The sequence below is a fragment of the Tetrao urogallus genome (genome assembly GCF_951394365.1).
Source record: "Tetrao urogallus genome assembly, chromosome: 6".
Lineage (NCBI taxonomy): Eukaryota > Metazoa > Chordata > Aves > Galliformes > Phasianidae > Tetrao > Tetrao urogallus.
In genome coordinates this window covers 54598664-54622882 of record NC_136819.1, presented here as the reverse complement: position 1 = coordinate 54622882, position 24219 = coordinate 54598664, and the positions used below count along the sequence as shown (strand labels likewise).

The following is a 24219-nucleotide window of genomic DNA, read 5'->3' as shown; positions in this document are numbered from 1 at the left end:
GTTCCAGAGAAAGCAAACAAAATCTGCATCCTGAGAAAGGGGACGTTTAAGACTGAGGGCAACATCAGGATGATGTGGTGCTGCTTTGAATGTTGTGAGCCAGGCAGCATTGGGGCAGTTTGGGAGCTGGAGAGGCCCATGTCAGTTGAGCTTAGTCTAGAATTACTGTATTTGAACCGTCTTGTTTCTAGTCTTCCAACAAAACCTGGCCTAAAGTCTCATTAAACAAATCCTTGTTTCTATTCTGTCTGTTTGGTTTTGTGGAAAGGTGGCACAGGATGGAAATGCAGATGTGTCCAGAGCGAGCTGTCTCTGTGTGGGCAGTACGTCAGTGGTGCGTGAGTCCAGCAGCCCCCTGCAGACCTGTTCCTTAGGATGAAATTGGGGCATGCACATGGGAAGCTTTGCTGCTAAGTAAGAAATTTTGGAAAGATCCCTCTCTTTAGTAGAGAATGTGTCTGGGAAACATCTCATGGCTCTGGGGAAACCGCAGTGTTTGGAGAGGAGCTGGAAGGGGAGGGTGACTCCCAGCCCTACCTTGTGACAGTGAACAAAACACAAATGCAGGAATGGATCTTGGTTGGGAAAGGAGAACAACTGCATGAGGACCTTAGGAGAGTGACCTGGAGCGTGTGACCCCAATACGTTGCTTTTCCCTTGTGGGGTTGCAGCAGCACCCAGCATTTGAGGAATGCTTTGCAAAGTCCTGGAGCTGCCAAGTTCCCGAAGCCCCACATTTTCCAGGGGCTCACCTGCTGCTCAGGCTGCCCTGCAGAAGTACAGCCTGCGGAAATGCTCCTCCACTCCCTGGGAGCTGTGCTTTGAGCAGAGGAAATCCTACAGAGCGCTAATGCTAATCGCTCTCAAATCAGAAATGTGAAATTCGGGCATGCTTCAGGCGTTATATCGGCTTAATTTCCTTAACTGGTAATGTGAGGATAATAGTGCCTCATGGTGATTTTTGAGGAGGTCGGTTGCTAAATGCTCACTGTGCATGCCAAGGAAAACTGGAGAGGAAGGAAAAAAAAGTAAACTTGTTGAAACAGGGTTTGAATGGGGAGAATAAACAAGGATAAAATGACATTGTCTGCATGCACATTGGTTGAATGTTGTCTCTCTGGAGGGCTGAAGGAGGTGGCAGTCCTGGCAAGCTGAAAAGAGCAGCCCTACAGCTCAGCTTCTGGCAGGCAAGCACATAGCTTGAAGGGGAAAAAGGCAGCGCTCAGGCCATATGCCGTGCAGGAGTGACGTGGCACGAGGCCTCCAGCCACTGCCTGGCTGGGCTGAAGCAGGCTGATGGATGCAGAGGGGAGCAGCCTGACTGCCTCAGCCTGCCTTCTGAGGGAAGGGGTAACTGTGCAGAGATGGAGTGCGTTTCTATCAGTGCGTGTGACCACCAGAGGGATCAGACCACTGGGATTTTCTCTTCTGCAGTTTCATTCTGCATTCTTCCATGCAGATTGATTATGGGTGGTTTACATACACAGATTTTAATTGTCTGACGTGAGAGAATTATAAATTAGACATGGTCTGACCTACTTATGCTCTGTTGCAGGTTGACTTTTTTTTTTTTTTGCTTCAGTCTGGCAAAAAAAAAAATAAGGCTGTATTTATGACTGCAACGCAGCTTTATATTTCTACTTGCACAAGTAAGACTTGATTTCCAAAACTTGTGGTATTTCTCTATGTGGGTAGTTCAGAGGTAACTGCATCATTAAGCAAAAGCCTGCACAGCCTGTGTTTTCTGTGAGCTGGATCAGTTGGATCCCATTTCCAGAGTTCTAGTGGTTCCCTCCTTCTAGACCTTCAATGGTATAATTGGTGAATGCATCTGAAAGTAATCATTCATTGAATGTAATGGACCTCCACCTCTTTCTCTTACCCCTAATTAGTTCAGTGTTTTATTCTGAAATGGGTTTTAGTGATGGTGGAAAGATGCAAAGTTGCCTGAAGGAGAGTTGCCCCAACCAATGTCTTTCTACCACACGTCCTTCCTTCACAAATATAGAAGCAGCTTTATCATTGAAAATTTAATGAAGCTTTCATCAATACAATGCAGTGCCTCTACTTTCTCTGAAACGTATTCATTTTTAATGAGCTTCAAATTCTAATTTCAGATAACAGGAACAACTGAATATAACCATAAATCTGGTTTGTTTGTGAACAACGTGTCCCATGTCACTTACAGTTTGTGAAGCAGCCATTGACTGGCGTGGTGAAGCGTGGGAGGGGCTGTGCATCTCAGCGTCAAGCAGCTGCTATTTAAATCAGCATTGGACTGCATTTAGAAGCTGGTTTAAATGGTTTGTTTCAGACCTCTATTTTTTTCATAAAAATCAGCCCTGGGAAACAGAAGCAGTGACCTTAAAGCAATGAGGCTGTTGCCTGAGTGATATTTCAAAGTATTTCTGCGTTGTGACTTTCTTCCTCCCCCCTCCGTTAGCAAGCCTAAGGTTAAAAAGTACAATAGTGGGAAAATTCTTCATATATGTGGCAGAGCTGGTACTACTGAGCGAAATATAGAACTGTGTGTAATGAATTGCAGAAGATGGAAACAGTCTGGGAATAGCTGAGAAAGCATCGTGCAGCACTGCGCAGCGTCAAACGAAGGATTGCTGTGAAACATCAGATCTTGTTGTGCTGCTTGGCTCGGCTGGAGGAGCAGCACAGCTCCTTGTGCTCGCACTTAGCAGGAGCGGAGCTACAGAAAAGGTGGTGTTGCTCTGCATTAGGTATGCAGTGACCACAGCTATGAGAGCAGGGTTACATTTTCCATTAGAATGGGAAAACGTTAACGCTAAAACACCGTTTTGATCATGTGAAAATGCTTTACTGTTCTATCTGCATTATTTAATTTATGGTCCTTTTATTGTTTCTCAAAATCATAATTGGAGTTTACCCATTAATATTTAATTTGTTTTGGAGGTTAATTGCAGAAAAAGGCCATATATAATACAATGCTCTCGAGTACAGAATCATAAAATATAATAACCAGAAATATTTGCTGCTACACATTAAAAAAAAAAAAAAAAAAAAAAGCCTTTGTAATAATATGAAAGGAGGTGCAGAGAGTGGCTTCTGCTTCACTTTCTTTCTCGGCAGTATGCAATTTTGTATTTAAAATATATATTTTAAAGAAATCAGAGTTGTTTTAGTGCCACAACAAATTTATGCACGCATTGCATTCTTGTATCCTGATTGCTCTTGGCTGTTCTAAATTTCTTGCCTTAGTTTATTTGATACATTACACGATCAGGGTTAGTTTGGGTGGTCTCCTGTGTTGTTTTTTTCTTTTAAAATCTAACATTTTATGCATGTTTTGACAGCATCTCAAATGAAACACACTGATGTCTGCCAAACGTATTATATGGATGTTCTCCCAGGTGGGATAGCAGCCCCAGAATTTTCTTCTATCTCTAGGACTGAGAGAAGCTATGGTATCATCCCTGTCTTGTGCTGCTCACTGTCTGCCACCAGCAGTGTCAGGGAGCCTTGTGGCTGTCATCCCCACGCAGTGGGGACAGGCAGGGCAGGAGTGGCCTGGCTTCTGACTTCTGCCTCCCCAGCCAGTCCTGTCCTGCTGGGATGCAAGCCTTTGCCAGGGGAAGTTAAGCAATGCAGCACAGCCTGCGGTCTCTGCAAGACCTGGCTCTGATTGTTTCCTGGTCCCTAGAGTGTACCCCAGCAAGAGTATGGCTTTTTTTACCTTCTGAATCCTGCCCTACCCAATTTGTAAGGCTTTCAGAGACTCTTGCCTTAATAGAAGAGATCTGGTTTGTGTGATCTGATGTATCCTGAACAGGGAAGTAAACTTGCTGTTCCAGTCTGCTCCAGGCATTTTATGGAGCTGCTGGGCAGCATCAGACATGTATCAATGATGGACGTTTCCACTAGGTGCTGATTGGTATATTTACTGAATTTCTGATGGTTAATTAAAAAGTTCAGATTCCTAATGAAAGTTCTTGTTTCCTAGCCATGCAGAGGAGAGCACTGGGGCAAGAGGAGAGCTGTGTGGCAAGGCTGGTGTTCCCGAAGATGAGCTCAGTTCATCAGATGTTTGAACACCCATGTAGTCCATAGGAGCAGTGAGATTCCTTATGTAGCAATTACTTTCCTGATCGCTATTTATTTTCACTCCTGAAATGCGTGCATCTTTTCTGATGGTTGCTTCTCTATGAAGTCATTTACTTGACACTGTTTATTTAAGGTAAATTGGTAGCAGTAAGTTAGGAGTTTGTCTTAAGAGTCACTTTTCATATTTGGCTGGGATTGTTCGCAGTAGAGATTGAAGGTATTTGAGAAAGAACAGTGTGTGTTTGTTCTGTTTTTAAACTTTACTAGTTCAACAGTCTTAAATGACTCTCTATCATCTTGTCCTGAGTGACACCAGCTATTTTACTTGTCAGTCTCAAGTGTGACCTGCTGTCTGGGGCAGCTTTTTACTGCAATTTTGTAATAAATGCAACCTTATTATGATGAGAAAAGTTTTTTTGCAAGCTTGGAGGAACTTCAGCAAAAACTTATTTTTTACTTTCCTAATTTCTGCAGGTTTTTTTTTTTTTTTTTCCAGATGCTTTAAGGAAAATTTGTGTTTATGTGGGGGCTCTTCTGGTATATACTAATTGCACATGCAAACTGTTCTCCAACCTTTGTTTTGGATTCCAGAGCTCAGAAGTTAGGAAATATTAGAAAAAGGTTTTCTCGTTCGGATTGAGCTTAGTTTCTCTGTATATATGATAACATGATTATTGGCATGGAATGCTGTTTTTTAAAAATCTTTTAGGAGTTTATTTTGTACCATATTCAGAGAACATTTTCATCTTTATTTGATAGCCAAGTATCTACTGGACATTATCAAGCATCTGTAATGAATAATAAGCTTGTTCATTTCTTCCCTTTCTCATGGTACACAGTGACTCTGTGTACAAAACCTTTTATGCTTATGTTTCTCATGTGACACAAAAGCACTGATGAGAAGAATCGAGATTTTACAGGGTTCTCAGAAGTGTTCTCTGGGGGAATGTTAGAACTTTGCCACTTACCCTTTTATTTTCCAACAACTTCCTTCTACAGCAAAGATGAGCATTTGAGAGCCTCATCATGGTGAAGAGTGTTAAAGCTGGACTGTGTTGATTCTATGAATAGCTACTGGGCATTCCAGAAAAGGTATTTGTGTTCATTAAGGTAATTATATTTCAACCTTGCAGTACAGTTTTTAAGGTTTTAAAAGGTTTTATTTAGTGTTATGACATGGAGCACATAGGTGACAGGTAACTTGTGTAAAACAGTGTTCTGGGCAGCTAATGCACTGAGTCATCTCAGTGCTGCTGTGCAGTATTAAAGCTGAAATTTTGATCCTGGAGGAAGGGAAACTAAGATAAAAAGAAGCAGTAGAGTTTGAAAAAGAGTGGGATTAAGCTGGATATGGTGTCTTTTTTTTTTCCTTTTTTCCCCCCTTGTTTCACATTTGTTATGCCTTGTGTCCCAACCCCACAAACAGTTACATCTGCATGTTGGAAAGGCAGCAAGCTGCAGTGCTGATGCAGGTACAGGGAGGAGGTGGGGATAAGCAACATCTGCTCTGTAACTGCCTCTCTGCCTTTCCTGTGGGTTCTCTTGTTTTCTGAGACTCTTTGGCAGTCATGCCCCTTCCCATGCAGGTTTTGTCTGTGCATTTTTTAAGCTGAATCACGAAGAAGAAGGCTGTGCTCTGTCAAGCATCTGTGATTGTGCCCTTTTTGGCAGTACTGTTACTGCTTGTGCTCAAAACATTGAGTCTGCTTGTGCTCTGCTTCTGGCAAATACAAGCTTTTGATTGGACACGTATTTGCTTTGTGCATGAAGACTTTGTTGACCATGCCTTTTATGTATAAGGGTGACAGGAAGGAAAAAGATGAGCAGCAGTTTGGTAAAAAGTAATAAAAAGTAATAAAAGAAATTGCTGGACACATACATGGTGACTTCCAGTTGAGTCTTCATGGTAAGTCCAGCTCACTGAAATTCAGATATCCTCATTATTGCATGCTTGTCCTAGCATGTGTTCCTACATTTGTTTTTTTGGCATTGAAAGGTGAGCCAGTGCAGGGCTTGATCCATTTGATGGTTTTCAACTGGATTAGCTCCTTATGCTGCTCCCAGGAAACTGAATACAAGCTTTAGGATGTGAATGAGGGCTGGGAAGCCAGATCAGCCTAGATTTGAAAGAAGGATGAGGTACTGTAGGGCTAGACTGCACCTTGCAATTGTAGCCATAGGTGATGCTGGGTAAAAATAACCATATGCAGTGTTCACGTGCTTCCTTGATGATGGTTTCAGCCCCACACCGGGAGGCTGGCAGTCCTGGTAGTGTTTGTTCAACATGAATTAACCATGTAGCTATTGGCAGCCATGCCCCAAAACTTTGGATGTTGGATGATCCCACACAGTTTCCCCTTTGCATTCGGTGGGGGTTAATGTGTTTGCTTTAGTTGACAGCCTGAGCATGCAGAGGCTCAGGTTTTTTTTTTTTTTTTTTTTTTTTTTTTTTTTGCTCGAACGCTGTACAGCTTGGATTTGGATTTGGCTTAAACAAATCACAAGCAACCATCTCTTTGTATTGTGTAAAGCTTATGTTCCTGAGAATGAAAAGATCATTTGTGGATTACTGGAAGTGCCGCAGTTTGAAAAGAGCTATGCTGGGGAAGATGCAACTTTTTGCTTGGAAGCATGGTCAGAGTTTTTCAGGTCTCTTCGTAGCCCTTTCAAAGCTGGAGCAAAGGGATTCATTTTACATTGGTCTCCTGGTGTTGTCAGCAGTGTGAATGAGGTGTTTGTGTGCTGTGTTATCCAGGATGATCAATGTGTGGTGTGATCGCTTCGTGTGAGCGATGATTTTCATTTTGCCTGTTTTTCTTCCCTACGTAAACGGAAGGGAAGACAATGCAAAGCAGAATCTGTTTTGGTTGTGGTGGGACTGAGCATGAAGCAAGTCTGATACTTGATGCGTCGTGGCTGCCATCACAACATGTTACTTCTGCGGACTTCTTTTAAGCATCTTTCACATTGGTAGCTGAAAAACCCTTGCAGTCTCAGCTCACGATGGCTTTGCACAGGGAAAGGCGACAGCCTTGAATTAGCTATAGTGTGAAAGGCAAACAAATTTGAGGGCACAGTGTGAACAAGAAAATCACAGTTTCCCCATGACTTGTTTAATGCAGCGTCTCTCGCTGGAGTGCTTGCTTTGTTACGTGTGTTCTTTTCTCAGTGGAGTGGCAAGGTGGGATGGGGAGTAACACTGAGTTTAGGTGATTGTGTTTGTGGTTCTTAAATCTCTGCTGTTTATTGTTCTGCTCTTAGAGTAGAGTAGGGATGGATCTTGGGAGTGTTCTGTGTGCATGCAAGTCATTGCTGCCTGTGGTTGGGAAGCAATCCCACAGCTCTTACCTGCTGTGTGCAGCTGCAGAGAAGGACAAGGAAAAGTCACGCTGCCTTTAGCTTCCTGAAAGTACTTTGTGTCCCTGGAGTGCAAAACTTGGGGTCTCTGCAAAGGATAATGGATGCCGTACAGGTGAGTCAGCCTTTTGTGCAGAGGTCCAGGTGCTTGACTTATTTTCAAGCTTGCATGCTAGGACACACACTGGCATTCATCACATTCGTAAACACCACTTCAAGTTGAGGAAGGCTTTTGTCTTCTGACCTGTTTTCCGTGGTGCTCTGGCACTGATCGGCGTGACGCATTTTCCCCAGGTGGCATCAGCAGCCTGTGAAAGCTGCAGGAAGCATTTTTGCCATGCGACCTTTGGAGCAGGGTGATCTTCAGACAGGACGAGCGAAGTCCCAAAAATAGAAACCAAAAATACAGTTATCTATAGTTGTGCCTTGAGGACAGGGAACGTGGGCTCCGTGTCTTCAGGCATCCCTTTGGGCAGCGTGGTTCTTTTGCTTGTTTCTGCTCTGTGTGAATTTGATAGTTGATAAGTAATTCCTGCAGCACAGGAAGCAGTGGTGATTTTCTGTTTGTTTGTTTCCTCAGTGATGGAAAGACCCTTGCTGGTATTGCTGAGTGGAACAAAGTGGAGTTGTAGCCTGGTGTGCCGAGTTTAGGCTCTCACTTCTTTGAAGCAGTTTCCCTTTAATGTATATTATTCCTTTATAGCTTTTCTTTTTGAATAAGACTCGAATACTTACATCTGCGGTGAAAAAGTGGAAAGCAGTTCTTGATCAGTTTCCCCTCCATGTTTAGTGTTAAGTGTAGCCTTGCTGCTAGGATTGCTTGCAGAAAGGAATGCTGGGCAGCCCTAAATCCACACTGGCTTCCTAAGTAAAACAAAAGCTCTGCAGTTACATAGGAATTACTCAGTGCATCTAATAGGAATCTTCTCAGGTTTTTAATCTGTTCCTTGATTTTTCTCTTCTCCTTTCTGTGTAGTGTGGATGTTTGTGCTTGCTCTCTGTAGGCCGTTGTCTTGCGGGGCTTGAGTTTGTGAATGATAATGAAGTCTGGTTTTAAGCACTGATGTACCTGTGGGACTGTTCAAATGAGAAGTATGGCGTGGAATCCAAAACCCTGAAGCCCACCAGAGGTTGTCGTTTTGTTTCCCCTCCTTCCTTGGCCTCCTCCATTCCCAGTGGGCTATGAAACAAACTCTCCTCTCCAGCAGTTGCCTGAAGGATTAGACCAGATTTTTTTTTTTTAAAGTAGTAAAATAGATCTGAATATAGTCAACTTCTGACATGTTATGTCTGAGAAAGTTAAAATGAGTCTATAGGCTGTAAACTGTTGTGTAGCCAGTGGTGAAGTATTGAGTTTTAGCATGCCTCTTGAATGGGTACCCCAGGGATGGAAAAAGCGACTGAACTGTATATTGTCAAAAACAAAGAGCAACTTTTGGTTTGGCTGCTTCGTGGACCACTTAGCTCCACTTGAAACTGGTTTTGCTGTAGATTGCTGCTGCAGGAGCGGTTTGTCCTTAGTGTCAGCTGTTTGCTGTGTGGGTGCAGGTGCTGCTGGCACTTGGGGCTGTTTGTGCCCTCAGTGAGAAATTCCTGCCTCTCCAGCAGAACCAAAACATGCTATTATCTTATTAGTGCATTCACTCAATGCCTTAGCCCGCATTACACTTTAAGCTACCTTTATTATGTACATTCCCACAGTTTTAACTCTTTATCATTTAAAGCTCACGAGAAATTGAGTGAGACTGAACTCCACCCATAGAGTATTGATAAGAGTTCGGTGCGATTGTATCTGTGTGATTGCAGGCTGAGAGGTGTAAGCATTAAGGTCAGGCCTTCAACAGACAAGGAGAGGAAGGAGATTGCTTCTGCTGCCCCTGCCTCCATGGGAGCACCTTCAGATAAAAGGTGAACGCTGACCGTCAGTGACATTAAATCTATGTAAGGGCTGATCAGCAAGGAAGTTTTCCCTGCCCTGTATTTTAATAGCTCTAATTTTTCTTAAAGAACACATGGTGTGCTTCAGTTCCATCATTTGAAAGTTTTGCAGCCAACTTTTTGGCAGTTTTGCCGACTATTGTATAAATTGCTATTAGAAGTGATATTTTTGTGGTTTTTTTTTTTTTTTTGTGTAAGCTTATACATCCTTAAACCACCTGAGTCATGCATTCTATTTTTAATATACAATGGTTTTGAAGACTCAGTGTGCCAGGTTTGGTGCTGATGTAGTGTGAATGAGGTGACATGTAGGGCCTCCTTGAAGGGGGGAAAAAGAAGGGCCAGTTACATGCTCTGTAGGATCACTGAATTCATTTACATGTGTATTTTTTTTCTAATGAGCACAACAGGCAGGAAATTGTTTGGGGGCTGACACCCCCTGCCTGCACCCCACTGAGCTGCATTGCTGGAGGAAGGTGACCATGGTGGGACAGCAGGTTTGGGCTGGTCTGTTGAACACCACGGTGAGTAGAACTGTGTTGCTTCCCACCTTGAGTTGAGCCACTTTGATAATGTGATCTGTCCTCTGATTTTTATTTATTTATTTATTTATTTTAAGGCCAAGCATATTTTTTACAGGGGAATTTTGTTCAACTGGTTAACCCTGTACGTTAGATTCTGTGAGTGCTGTGAGTGCCACCAAACTTGTTTTACAGGGTTCTCCAAGAAAACCATCTGGCATGGGATTCCAGTCTTTGCAGTTGAACGGTAATGTAACAGTAACACAACAGTCTGCATGTAGCTGCTCTTCAGATTCAGCTGTTGTGCAACATCCCCATAGTCACCAACTGCAGCTCCTGTACTGGGTTCTGGCTTCTTGGGGTCTGCACAGCTTCTGTGTGAGCTTTGGGATCTAGAGGCAGCCTGTGCCTTCCTCACATCTGGATCCCTTTATGATTTGTGACTGGTAAACCTGGCTATGTCCTTTGTGGAAGTGGGTAAGATGGTGGATTTCCTGGAGAGTGCTGCAATGCTAAGCTTGTGCTTCCAGGTTTGAGGAGAACAGAGGTTTGTGTGGAGAGAGAACCTCAGCCAACAGACTGAAAACCAGTCCTGAAGAAGCCTTGTTTGCCCAGGGTGTCCCTGTTGGACATCAGTAGCAAATTGTGCTTAAAGTTTGCAGGATTGAGCCCAATAATTCACTCATATAGAATGCTCTGAAATGATGATAGTAAATAATTCAGAGTCTGGAATCTCCTTATTCATTTTGTAGTCAAGAAAACTTTATGCTTTGTGTACACAGTTTGCTCTGGCCTACTTTTGGAGTGGGCACCTCCACAATGTTAGAAACTGGTGAGATTCCTCATTTCAGGGCGTCCTGTCCTTTGTGTTTTGAGGTTTCTTTACTGGACCCCCAACCTGTTGGTCAAACAATTTAGAGGGCTGTTGCTTTTCTGAAGGATCTGCAGAACCCCAGATTTGCTTGGAGAATGACTTACTATTCAAATGTCGCTGGGAGCATTTGAAAACCATAGAACTGTGTGTTCAAAGGCTTCCAGTCTTTCTAGGGATATGTGCTCAAGGCTATGTTCTCCTGATTAGTTTTAATTTGACTGCTTTTAGCAGTGCTAGATAGTATCAAGTGTTTATCGCGTGCAGTTTATGTGGATAAGGAAAGTAATAGCAGCTGTTTCTCAGACTGAGAACAATGTTTTTAATGCAGCTGTTGTGATCCCAATACAAAATAGGTGCACAGATCTCTGTAATTATGAACAGCGTGGTGTTTATGAGAAAACCTGCAGCATTGTTGAAGACTTCGCAGCTGATGTTTGGGTGAAACAGATAAGCTCAAGTATTGTCTAGAACTGATCATCTATGTCTTGGGGTGTTTGTTTCCTTGTGTATTTTTGACAGCCCTGTACTCAGTCAGTGGGGACCTGTGGGGTGGCAGAGCTGTGCTGCCTGAGCAGTGATGGCTGTGGGTTGGCTGTGAGCCACACAACCACCCAACAGTTCTGTGCTCCAACACGTAAAGAGGAACAGATCTGTGGATATTTGTCTCGCTTCAAAGTTTTGGATAAAAATTAGAATGTGAAAAGCTGGGGGGAGATGCAGCTGTGTGCTCCCCTGCCCGTGTCCTGGGTTGTCTCTTGTCTGAGTGCTTGCATCCACTGCAGGGTAACAGCTCTGGGTGTGCTGATCTGTGAGCTTTGTGGCATATAATGCATGTGGATAGAAGCACAAACAGGAGTGTAATGCATCGTGCTGCTGCTTCTGTGCCACTAAAGGGAATAGAATATATAGCAGGTAACTCTTATATGTAGCACATACATCGTCATCGTGATTAAATAGTTTGAGATGTGCTGCAACTTTGGGAGAAGAATTTGTGTTACCTCTTTGGTGAGTGAAATATTTGCTTACTTTGTCATGTTTCATAACCTTTGAAGGTACCTCCAGCTTTATGGAACAGGGCTGGGTTTTTGTCCCCTACAGTCTTTAGGAAATGTTTGAGATGCCAGTGCAGCTAATGAAGGCCTGGCACGTGTCCTTGTTTTTATTTAATACCTTCCTCTATGAAGAGTTGCACTGGGTATGACCACTTTCCTTGCTTTCAGAAAGTTTTGAGTAGTAGTAACAAGTTGGTATTAACCAACCTGGTTGATGTATTAAAATAGCAATTGCTGTCTGTTTTTAAGCTCAGAATCAAGGAAAAAATATGTGCTTTTTAAAAAATTTGATTTGATTTTAAATGATTACATTTGCAATGCAAAGAAGTGCTTCCTAGCTGGCTTCAAATAGGTTAGGATCTGTGCCACCCTTAAAAGGGAAATTGCAGACTGACCTGCTTGATGGCCTGCATAGGGGGAGGCTTTGCTCTTTTCTCTCTATTTAAAAAGAAAAAACTAAAAATGTGTGAAACAATCTCAAAAATAAACATTATATGTGATATATATTACATAATGCTGTATATATACACTAATGTTGTAGGATATTTCGAGACATCCCTGAAATATTTATCATGCTGTGTCCCACTAAGAATGTAATCTTAAGGTCTCCACTGTTTACGAAGCACAGTCTATATTTTACCTCATGCTGAGTAAAGATGTGATAATGGTTGTTTAGGGATTATGTGAAAATGAAGTGAGGAATGACCCTTAAAAATTGGTAGGAAGTAGGAGATTCCCAAATGAGAGGAGGGAGGGGGAAGCAGTTTGATTTGCTACTGCTGGGGTTTTCTGAAGGATGTTCCTTTGCACGTATGCAGAGGAAAACGAAGTCTGGTGAGATAAAAAAACAAAACAAAACAAAACTTTATTTTTTCATTTTATTTTATTTTTTGAATTTTTAGAATAGAATCTGCTTGGTTACAGATAGTAGAGGAAACCTGTAAGTCTAACTTGCCTGTGCCATTTGGGGTAGATGTACAGTTATCAAATACTCCGTGGAAATGCAGGGAATGACCCCAGCAGGCCCTTCCAGCCCTGTGTGTGGTTATTTTCAGGTGAACTTGTTCAGCAAGCTGTGAATTGCTTGTTAGATTTTTTTAGTGGTTGACTTGCCAAATACATACCATTTCATCTTACTTTTTTGTCTGTTTTCAAAAATGGATGTACACAAACCTTTCACTCTGTCATTTTTTTTTCCTATTTTTCCTATGCCTCTCACTTGAAAAAATACTCACCCAAACCTGTCAAGGATTGAGTCGTGGTGTGGGTGCAAGATGGCAATAAAATGTTGGTCCTTTTTATTTTCTTTAATGAACTTTTCTGCAGCTTTCAATATTAACCATAATTTAGGCTCAGCTCTGTCAGCTCTTTAAGGACAATGTAAAAGTCATTCTTTCTTCTCTCCCATTCTTTCACATTGTTACAGTAGAGGCAAGAAAGCTTTAGCAAGCCACTCTGAGCATGGCTGTAGGTCAGGCAATTAAGAACAGCCCAATCCATTGGAATTCCAGTAGAGAATTGGGAGTAAGTTACCGACGCTTACCTGGCAGACCTGAATCCTTACTGTTGAAAGGGTGCTGCTGCCTTTGGCCTGTCTCACCAAATGGCAGCAGTCTTGAGAAGTGGTTTGTGCACTAAGTCCACATAGGGCTGATGAAGAGGAGGGAATGACGAGCTGCTGAGGCATGACCACCACCTTTTGCTGCACCACCTTTTGCATCTAGACTTGTTTTGCTTCCAAGCTGAGATGTGTCATAGTGCAAGTGACTATGCATGAAGTAAGCATCAGCTAATGTATATGGAAATATAATATGTATGTAATGCTAACAGATATTTTTTTCCACATGCTTGAATATGTATCTGTTGCTTATGTCTTAAATTGCTGTACTATCTGAAATAAGACGGGCAAAGAATGCTTGCTCTCATTCTTTGGTGCTATTTTATCAGTTGCTAAGGTCAGACAAACTGAACAGTATGATTTTACCCTCTCTCCTTTTCCAGGTGACAAAAATTGACCCAAGTGAATCAAGCTTGGATCTCTGAGACATTCACACATCATGTTTTATGCCAGATAAGATAAATGATTTGGTTATTGATGGGAGAATATGGATCTGTGTAATTTAAGAAAGAGTGCTTCGGTTTGACGGTTAGGAGTTATTTCTGTTAAGAGCAGATGCTAGAACATCTGTGCTGTGCATGTTGTTGCTTTAAAAACAGAACTAGGACAAGCAGCTAGGGCTGTAGATAGGACTGAATGACCTCTTCTCGATCAGTAATTCAAATTCTCTTCAAGACACAACCAGGTCGTGAAGTCTTCCTCATAAGCTTACTAAACTCCATTGTGATTTTTGCAGTGCTCCTCTTGGGAGGGATATTGATGAAGCAGCCGAGGGTACCCTCGAGTAAAGGAGGATGCTTATTAATCCTATTCTCTTTTCTCATGCTTCTGGATCAAGCTAAAAGAATGTCATAAAGCTTTGGGAGAGGGAAGGGAAGGACATGTTTTAATAGACAGCATTGTGTGCTCTCGAATTCAAAGCTTAGGAAGGAAACTTTTCATGCTGCCTCCCAGTACCTTGATGCTGGGTCTTGTTTCATCTCAAACAGCATCTCCTGGGGCTTGGCTCTGGGCATCTTCCACTTCAATTTGCTGTGGTTACTTTCATGGGCACTTGTGAGGAAGTCTTTTCTAGGGGAAGTATTCCTCCAAGGGCTGAGATGTCGCATCTCAGATAGCTTTAAAAGCAGCTCAGGCTGCTTGTAAATGTTGTGGGGTCTTTTCCTGGGAGACCTTCAGAAGCTGCCTGGATGCAGGCCTGGGAACCCTGAGCCAGAGGCACCCAGAGGGCCCTGCCAGCCTCAGCCATAATGTGATTCCATGCTGGACATTGTGGAGAGCCTTTTATTCTCAAAGCTTTCAAGGCTGTGTGCCTACATCAGCTTCAGTTGTTGCAGTGCCATCCTTGTTCTTTGCAGCCCAGCTGTTCTGCTTGTGTTCCATGCATGGCCTCAGCCAAGGGATCCCCGGCTGTCCGTACCAACTATGTGTAAATACAGTGGTGCAAGCTGCCTGAATGTGAATGCTTTTTGTGGGATGCCCTGACCTGTCTGCAGGAAGTCTGGCTGCCAGACTTGGTGGGGCCTGGAGCTCGTTCATGGGTTCTTCTTGTTCTGCTTGGAGGTGGGATCTGCCAAGCTGTTGAGGTACATGGCATTACTCATACAGCCCTTCACCATTCTTCTGGGCACTGGCATCCTCTGATGCTGAACACAACTCCCCTTCCAGCTTCAGCCTCCCCAAGGAATGATTCTGAAACATGTGTCTTTCGAGACCTCCATGGCATAGTGTGATATACGTACTGCTCTGGCTGTGATTTTATATTTGGCAATATCCTGCTGAAGTGTTCTCACCCTCGTTGCTGGTTCCTGTTTTCACTTTGCCCTTTGCTGTGTGCTGGTATAAGTATATGTGAGCTATGCGGTGAACCAAATGGGTGAGTTTGTCTGGCAGGAAAAAAAAACTCAGCAAATAACCATATGGCTGCACAAGTGTTTGTTTCTGGCCTGTGAGAGATGGCAGCAGGGAAGGGACGTTGTGCAGCAGGGTGAAGGGAGATGAACAGCTTTGGAACTGCTGCTGGCTTAACACATAGAAATGCAAGTGTTGGCTTCCTCTGTTGAACATACAAAATCAAGGTTGTGAAGACATTTGCTGCTCATGGGAACAGAAGATGGTGTCTCACAACTTGTTTGGTCACTAGTTTTTGACAGCAATAAATGAAACTATTTATCTAAAACTACTTATCTGAGAGGAAATAGTTGATTGCTTTCTATCATAAAACAGCAGCTAGTACAGAGCACTTTGAAAGCACAATCTGCTGTGACTTTCAAGCCAAGGAAACCTAATGGTTCTTCCTTGTACGCTGCTCTTTGAGCACCAGCAGTGTTGTCAGTGCTGTCAGGACTGGAAGTTGTCTTTGTTCCAATAGACCGTTCTGTTTAGCTGTTACACAGTACATGTGTCCACGGTATCTCACTGTGTTTGAATAGTTCAAGGAAACCAGACTGTAGCTTTTATGCTAAGGGTGAAATACAAGTCAGTGCTTTTGGCAGAAATTTGGCTTGGTTCCTCCCAAAGGCCAAGAGAGAAGAGCCAACATATGCAGAGCATTCAGCAGGTATGCCTGCAAGAGATTGGTAAAGGTTTTGATTTTGAGAAATCTTGCTTTTGAGATGGTTTTTAAAACGATTGCATGCTTCCCATTGGGACCCCAGACCACTGTTGTTTTTATGGAAAACCTTGGGCATGTGCCCAGTTCTCTTGCAGATGTGTGTTTTATCAACTTTATCTTCTTACTGTCTGAGATTAGACGTGAAACGTGGGAGTGTCTTGTGACACTCAGTATTGTGGTCAGGATATCACATCATGCCTTTAATACCATTTTGATTTATTTTCCACTTTCTACTGTACAGCCTTATTTCCTTGTCTTGCTTCTACACGCTATTGTTTTAATTCTAGCAAAACATTTCTTGTGACTACTTTGGGTCCCTAAAGGGCGTATTTTCAATTATGTGTTTTAGTTTTTCAAGTGAGATTTCTGATATGTGCAGGTGTTCTGTAAGCCAATGCAAGTGAGCCAGCAAGGCCTGCCCACAGTGGTGCAGGAGTTCCTCTGATGTCACAGATGGCTGTGGGGCAGCATGTCCTGTGTGGAGCTCAGTGTGAGAGCCTGGACTTGGGAACGACAAGCGTGCTTGTGCTGGGTGCTGTGAGCCAAGGGGTGCGTTGAGCTGGACCCCGTGTGAAAGGTGTGTGCTTTGTAGGTTTAAGGCAGATGTGGGGAATTTCGTAATGGTGTCTCAGGGTCAGGTGTTCGTGGGCAGCTCCTAATCCTGGAAGCAACCAAGCCTGATCTATTGAGAACCTGAAAAACTTGCGAAAGTTCTTACTGAAAGAGAATAAAACAGAAGAAAAGTGTTATTGACATAGTTGAATTATTGTTTTAGTGCATGTGTTTGCCCAGTCGGCTGTAATGGATTTGAAGTTGTTATTCTGGTGCATTGGGTAAGTTCTCTATCGATTTTGGTATGCCTAGTCATTGTGAAAACATTTATTTCTCAATGCCGTGCAGCTGCTTGTGAATTGTCAAGAATTGGCCTTTCAAGTATTGGCTTGTCATCTCGACTCAATTGAGATAAATGTGCCATAAGATACGTTTTCATTATTGTGTGCTTAACTGATTATGCAGCAGTATCTCATGAAGAACCACTTTTATTCAAACATCAGTGGAAATATTTTCTATGTGCTTAAGGGGTCCAAAAAGAAAAAAAAAAAAAAGTCTTGTGTTCTGCATTAGTTAAGTTTCAGTTTGCTGCAAAACTCCCTTATCAGGCCCAAGCCACTTGAAATGGTTTTGTAATGGAGATGTTGAAACACAATGGCTGGTGGAAGTGTTTCTGTTGATCATTAATTCATGCCCAGTGTCCTTTTTATTTATTTATTTATTTATTGCTTTCACTGCCACTCATTCAGGGCTGTAGTTCAACCGCAACCTGGTCTGCTTTCTGGTGAGTGCAGGTGGGATGAGCTGGGCTGTAGTGTTTGCAGAATGACCCGGACGTTTGTCTGGGTGTTTGGAAAATAGGGTTACCTGGGGCTGAGTGTCTTTGGAATTCTTGAGGTATCTGGGTTCGTTTCACCTCCTTCTTTCTGCAGTATGGAGTAGAACTTGTCTGACAGAACAGCAGTGAAACAAAAGTCTATGCGTGCATCTTTTTCCCCAAAGGTATAAATAGTCTGAAAGAAAGATGGTATGCTTGGCAGATGATGCTGAGAATTGACATGATACAGTTATAGACCGAGTACCAGAGCCTTTTTTTTTTGTTGTTGTTATACTCTGTTATTTACAAGAGGGGTTAAGATCAGCTCTCTAGGGTCTCAGTATTCTTGTGGGGGAAAAAATAAGTTGGAAGTGGTTTCTGAAGTTCAGGCTTGCAGTGCATGTTACTGTGGGCTGAGCAGAGGGGGGCTGCAGGCAACTGAATATAGCTTATAAAGTATTACATTCTCATCTGTTGGTGGATGGAACTGTGATTTCTGCCCATAACCTGAGATGTCTTACTGCCATAATGGACTCTCTGACGTGTGCCATTGCAGTCACGCTTCTTTCTCTTCTCTCTGTTTTTGATACCTAACCTGTAATGTAGCATTCAACAAACGAATTGATTTTGTTTGGATCCCAGAGCTGCTTGGATCAGTGAAAGTTTGTCATTGCTGCAGACTCCAAGAAGAATCATAGAATCATAGAATCACCAAGGTTGGAAAAGACCTAAAAGATCATCCAGTCCAACCGTTCACCTATTCCCAATAGCTCCCTCTAAACCACGTCCCTCAACACAACATCCAGCCTTTCCTTGAACACCCCCAGGGTCGGTGACTCCACCACCTCCCTGGGCAGTCCATTCCAAGAAGCTGCATTCTAGGATGTACTTCTTAGTCCATCAACTTGGTTTTGGAAAAGAAACCTGCAATGGCCAATTTCAAATAGTAGATGAGCTCTTGGCTACGTGGTAGAAACCTCTGTGGGTTCTGAGCACTTGCTCAACGTACTGGAGGTTGTGAGACAAACAGGTCTGATGGCTGCATGCTCCACACTGTGCCACTTATGTCCGTACAGGACTCAAAATAGTCTGATCTGAGCTGAACAAAAAGCCTGTGAGTGTTCTTAGAAGCCTCTTTGATTTAAAAATGGGGATGTCTCTCTAAGCTTTCTCGTGTGGTTTTTGGTCCTGTTTGTTTTTAATGTTCCCTGTCCGTAAGTCAAGGATCATTCCATTTCTGTAAGTAAATTTCCATCTGACATCAGAATTGAGGAACAAGTGAAAACACATCTTTTTTTATTTATTTTTTTATTTTTGCTGATACTTTCCATTTAATTTGTTTGGAGTTCGTCTTGGCTCTGTACAGAAGACTGTATCATTATGTTTTTAATCTAAACTTTTCCATAGTAGAGAGGATGGTTTGTTTTGCCTGTTAGTTTAAATTACAGAAACATCTTGGTTATAAAAGCTGAAAAAGAGGGCCTTAGAGATTCTGAATACTTGATTCTGTTTAACGAGCGTATCTACTAAAAATAGCCCTTGTGAAGAAGGTCAGTAACTCATTCTTTAATATTCCCAGTCAACAGCAAGAGCAATAAAGATTTTCTTTCTGAACTGATTAATGGCTGCGTATCAAAGCCCTGAAAATTTTTTGCTCCGGTCAGCAGAATCTAAAATTTAAAAAGGGAGGGTATTTAGTGCTCTGCTTGTGAGAATGGCTCTTCCTTCATTCTGTTTTGTTTGCTCTCTTGCCAGCCAAGCTAGAAAAATAAGCAGTGCTGTGGAGCTGCACTTGCGTTGGGCCATCCTCGTCAGTTTGGATGTGCCGGGGGCTCCCCTGCTTATCTCTTGTCCTCCCTGCACGGAGTTTGTGTGTGGAGGAACTTCTCTTTTTCCGCAATGCGTTCAAAACATTTTTTGTCTGATCCTGAAGCCCCTGAGCACTGAGATGTGTGTAAGGCGTGCTGTGCTTTGTGCAGCGGTGCTGCCAAACCGCTGAGCTGCTTTAGTGCTGCTGTCCTCAAAAATGTGCATCGCTGCAGACTGCTTAGGCTGAGCCGTGCCTTCCTGGGGATGAAAGGGAGAGCAAATACAGAGCAGACCGATGTGCGGTGTACTGCTGTTTAGTATCCTATCGTCGATACTTTGTTTTTCCAGGAGATGAGGTGGGCTCACTTGCCAGGAATTTCGGAGATGGCTTTTCTCCTCCAGGAGCGAGGAGGAGTTGTGGGACCCATCGTGCGTCCATCACTGGGGCATAGGCAGCTCTGCTGGGATTGAGTTTGGGTCTAAATGGGTGCATTAAACCTATGGGGAGATGGAGAGAAGGCAGGGCTTGGTCCCGTCCTGGCCCATATGACCGCTTCTGTGTTCAAAAGGAATGAATATAAGCATGGATGTGTGCGAGTGAGAAAGAGCTCAATCACCTGATATGGGATTCCCCTTGTGAAGTTTGCACTCATCTTTTTTTTTTTTTTTTTTTTTTTTTAAATTTATTTTTTAATGTAATTTTTATAGGAAAGCAGCTTTCTAGCCTTAGGAGCTCTGCTCCCAGTTTGGGCAGGCACTGAAGCACTTGCATGGAGTGCTTGTGCAAGGAGGGGTGTTTTCCCTAGCTGGGTCCTGCGTAAACTTGAAATGTCTTTGATTTGGGGAAGAGAGGGGGGGGAAAAAGGTGAAGTAGTTTCAGGTGCTACTGTCTGTGCATAACATCTCGCACAGGGAGACCCTGTTCTGTTGGTCCTTAGGCAACACTGTGATAAAAACAAATCAAACACCTGTGCTTGGATCCTCTTGCCAAGTTCTGGAGCTTTGCTCACCTTTTTTTATAACTTAAAAATAGGAAGGAGGAGGCAAGGTTGGTTTTTTGTTTTTTTTTTTTCTTTTTTTCTTTCCAAGTGCTGTAGTTGCTGTGTTGAAAGATGTACAAACAGCGCTGGCTGCCAGAATGAAGGAGACAGTGAAACTGTCCTTGTGTGCAGGGCTGCTGCAGGCATGGGCCGGTTGTGGGAAGGAGAAAGAGCCTTTCCTCTCTCACTGTTAAGCAACACTAAATGAAAGAGAGTTAAAACACCTCCCTAAAGCAGCCTGAGCTCATGTCCTCGTATCTTCTGACTTTCAGACATAGCTTGCTGAAAGGTTTGCTTTTTCCCTTCCCAGCTAAAGTGTTTTTAAGTGCATTTGTTTCTCTAACCAGAGGAATGCCAGGGCAGGAAAATCTCTAGGTGAATCCAACATTTGCTCTTTAGTGCAGTCAGCTGCAAGATGCATTACAGAGCTGGAGTTCTCCTTCTGTTAACAAACAAAATTGCAGTCATTTTTTTTTAAAATTGTAGGATACAATCACAGTTCTCTTACACTTTCTAATCTCCCAAACAGCAGCTGAACAAAACTGGTTGGCAGTAGTCAGTTCTGCCTCTGTGTGTACTGGAACCAGTCTAGTTAGGAGCCGGTCCACGGGGTGGAAGTTCTGTTTAAGATCCTTTGCAACCACGTCAGTATTGCTTCCCTTGACTTGTTTAGATTTTGTGCTGAGTTGAAGGCACAGCACAGCCCTTAATGTACAACAGTCTTGGCTTCAATATGCCCAGGTTATAAATAGATACCCCTTGCCCCCCTTGGCAGTAGGAAATGACTGCAGCAGGTGTTGTCCTCTGCTAGAAATTTGCACTTATTCATACCCAAGTACTTTTTATACAGTAACTTAGCTCCTAGTGTGCTCTTCCTTTCTTAAATGCCCGCTGACTTGCTAGTTAGTGTCATGCTAAAATCTGAAATCTTCAGTAAGATAGAAGAAATAAAGCCCGAAGGTTGTTTTTATTGTTGTGCACCTCTGTAGGGCACTTATATGTGTGTAATTTTGAAAGTAGTAACAGCAAGTGTGGGAGAGGTGCAGAATGTCGGACACAGGTAAAAATGGTGTAGGGATTCTTTTGGGTTCCTTTCTTCATATTGGGCTGGAGTTCAGCTGGGTTTTTGCAATAGTTCCTCCACAGTAATGCTGGTAAGGGCTTTGGAAGGCTCTGGGCAGGATCTGGTATCCCCCCTTCGTGCTGAGAAAATAAACGGGGCTTTTTGTGTGGCAAGGTAGTGCTCAGAGTAAATAAGGATATTGCAGCCTGCTTGGTGTGAAATGAGTTTGGTGTCAATAAACAAACTTCCTCGTGACACAAAACCCATCATTGTGTTTGGATTAGCTTTCAGGCTCAGCAAAGAGGTGAAGCTGTTTGGGCAGGGTGAGTGAATGCCTTTGTGCTGCTGAGGTCGTTTCCTTCCAGGCATGGTGCAGAGTCCCTGCTTCTGTGCAGGTGTTGGATGCTTTGGGGAAGAACGGTGGAGTTTGATGTGACAGTGTGCAAAAAGTGAAAGAAAGGGGAGATGTGGTGCTCGTTTGGAGAGTGTGTGCAATAAAAAAAAGGGAGTCCAAGTCTTTCATTTACAGTTTAACGTGTATGTGCCTCGACGTCCTTCTCCCTCAGATGTGAGAGCTGTGTGGAGCTGCTGTTTGTGAGAGGGGCTGGGAACTGCCATGAGTGCGATACGCCGCTGCGGAAGAGTAACTTCAGGGTGCAGCTCTTCGACGATCCTGCTGTTGACAAGGAAGTGGAAATCCGTAAGAAAGTGCTGAAAATGTGAGTGTCACCAATCAAAAGATCAGAATATGGATCTGTTTCATGGCTCCCATTTTCATAAATTGTCTTATTTTTCCTGTAGCAATTTAAAAACAAACCAATAAAAACTCCTAAAACCCAACACCGTAACTTAACTTGACTCCATTTAATGTTGAGGAATTATAGAGAATCTGATTTTGTGCAATGACTGAGGAATGAAGTCTCAGCTTAGCCTGGAGGAACTCCTACTTAGTGTTAGAAAATGTTGGGTGTTTCTGTGTGGGGTATTTGGCAAAGACCTACCTCCCAAATGGAGATGATTTCATGCTGAGGACCACAGCTGCTTTCCCTTTGAAGGGGTGAACATGGGAGTGGGGCAGAATTAGGACCTGGATTGTTTTGTTGCCTGGGGACCTGTTTGGAGAACTGAAGGCTAGTTCCCTTCCAGATGAAAATGGGCAGAAGAGAGGCTGTTCACATTGTTTTCCACACAGCAATTGTTAGCAGAAACCATTGCTTACAAGCACTGTGTTGCGAGACAGTCATGTGGATTTGAGGGCTCTTGGAGTTGAGATAAATTGCATCTCAAATTGCATCTCATGTCTTGTGGCCATTAAACAATATTTTACAAGGAAAAAAGAAGTAGGCCACTTGATGAGTGCTAAAAGAAGGAGGGCTGATGGAATGTAGCAAACTTGGACAGAGGTGTGCAAGAGGGAGCACAGGTAAATCGTAAGCTTGGCAGCCTTTGCCTAAGACTTAGTGAAGACTTGAACTAAATGAATCTTATAATACTGCTGAGATGTAAGAGAATTGCTTCACTGAATGCAAGATGCTGATGTGGAAAGTAATAATTTTGAGGTTTGATTATAAAGTCTACTGAAGCTAACAAAAGTTAAATTAGAATAAGGTCAACTTGATTGACTAAAGACAAAAAGAAGCATAGTTAGAACAGAAAACGCTGTAAAATACTTGGCCTGCTTGGATTTGCCAGATGAATTTTTAGGAGGCAGACCCACCTCCCCCTCCAAACTGGAACTGTGCCTGAGTTCTCAGAATTTGGTTTTTGTATTTCTAGGTGTCATGTGTCTTGGTCTGCTGCAGAGCAGGCAGAATCTCAGTTCTGTGTTTTATTGTGAGAGGCTACGTATCTTGATTTTGAGAGCTTGTCTGTGTTCTTACCAGACTTGTTGTCCCTTTTTTCCAGCTACAGAGAGTTGAATAAATGAGTTCTGGAAGGATCTATTGGTCTGGAGTAAGATAATCATGTAGCACTTTGAGTTTGCTGCTGACATAAGCTTTCTTTTGTTGGCAAAAAGCCCTACTCTCTTTTCCGTACTTGTACAAAAAAAAGTTTTCTTGTGGGTGTTGCTGTTGTTTCTGCCTTTAGCAGGTTTTTCATGATGACAGGTTGGCTTGGAATAACAATGAACTAGGTTTTGTGCTTCTGTTTACCTGAACTGCTGAAAAAGGAGCCTACAAATAGTAGGGAAAGATAGCACTGATTTATACCAGACCGTCTCCTTTCCAAGCACTTCTGTCTCATTTTAAAGACTGTGTACGTTGGTCAGCTGTGGGAGCAACAAAGAACACTGTTGATAAAACTAGGTCAATACTTAATATGCTTGCAGCAAGAGCCTTGCTGAATTGAAATTTCATCTGTGTGCATTATACAAACGATTGTTTCTCCTTTCTCAAAGATACAATAAAAGAGAGGATGACTTTCCCAGCCTAAGTGAATATAATGATTTCCTGGAAGAAATAGAAGAAATAGGTAAGTCTTTATGCTTGCATTTTTGATGTGCTGTGCTCATGAGACCATAGGCCTTTATCTTGACAAGCTGCCTATGTCTAAGTTGGGTTCCTGTAATAGGATTTATTGTAATATCAGATGTTTATCCAATTACTTTTTTTCCTGTATATTTTAACCGTATTTGCTGAACTGTAGGGCGTTGTGAAGTAAAATATTTTATCTTCCAAAGGAAAAACACAATTCAAAGTGGAAGTAGTGCTTTATAGCTAGAAAAGGAGGGCTTGCAAGCGGTTGTCGGGGCTGCACTGGGAAAGATTAAACAGAAGAGAAATTCAGATTTTCATTATACGCCTCCATTAGCTTTATCTACCATGACAGAAGCCATATGGTGTCTTTCATCAGTTTTGCTTCTGCAAGTTACAGTAGTTGAAGCTGCTTT

At 42.8% G+C, this 24219-nt stretch overlaps 1 protein-coding gene across 2 annotated transcripts in view; it reads left to right on the top strand.

The window, feature by feature from the left end:
* Window positions 1-24219, top strand: part of MNAT1 (MNAT1 component of CDK activating kinase) — a gene marked incomplete at both ends in the record, with an annotated part of 114637 nt that overhangs the window by 8427 nt on the left and 81991 nt on the right. For both annotated transcript variants that reach the window (XM_079537568.1, XM_079537567.1), the window contains 2 exons: window positions 21896-22048; window positions 23728-23801. In XM_079537568.1, the coding sequence (XP_079393694.1) occupies window positions 21896-22048; window positions 23728-23801 (227 nt within the window). The remainder of the gene's footprint in view (window positions 1-21895; window positions 22049-23727; window positions 23802-24219) is intronic.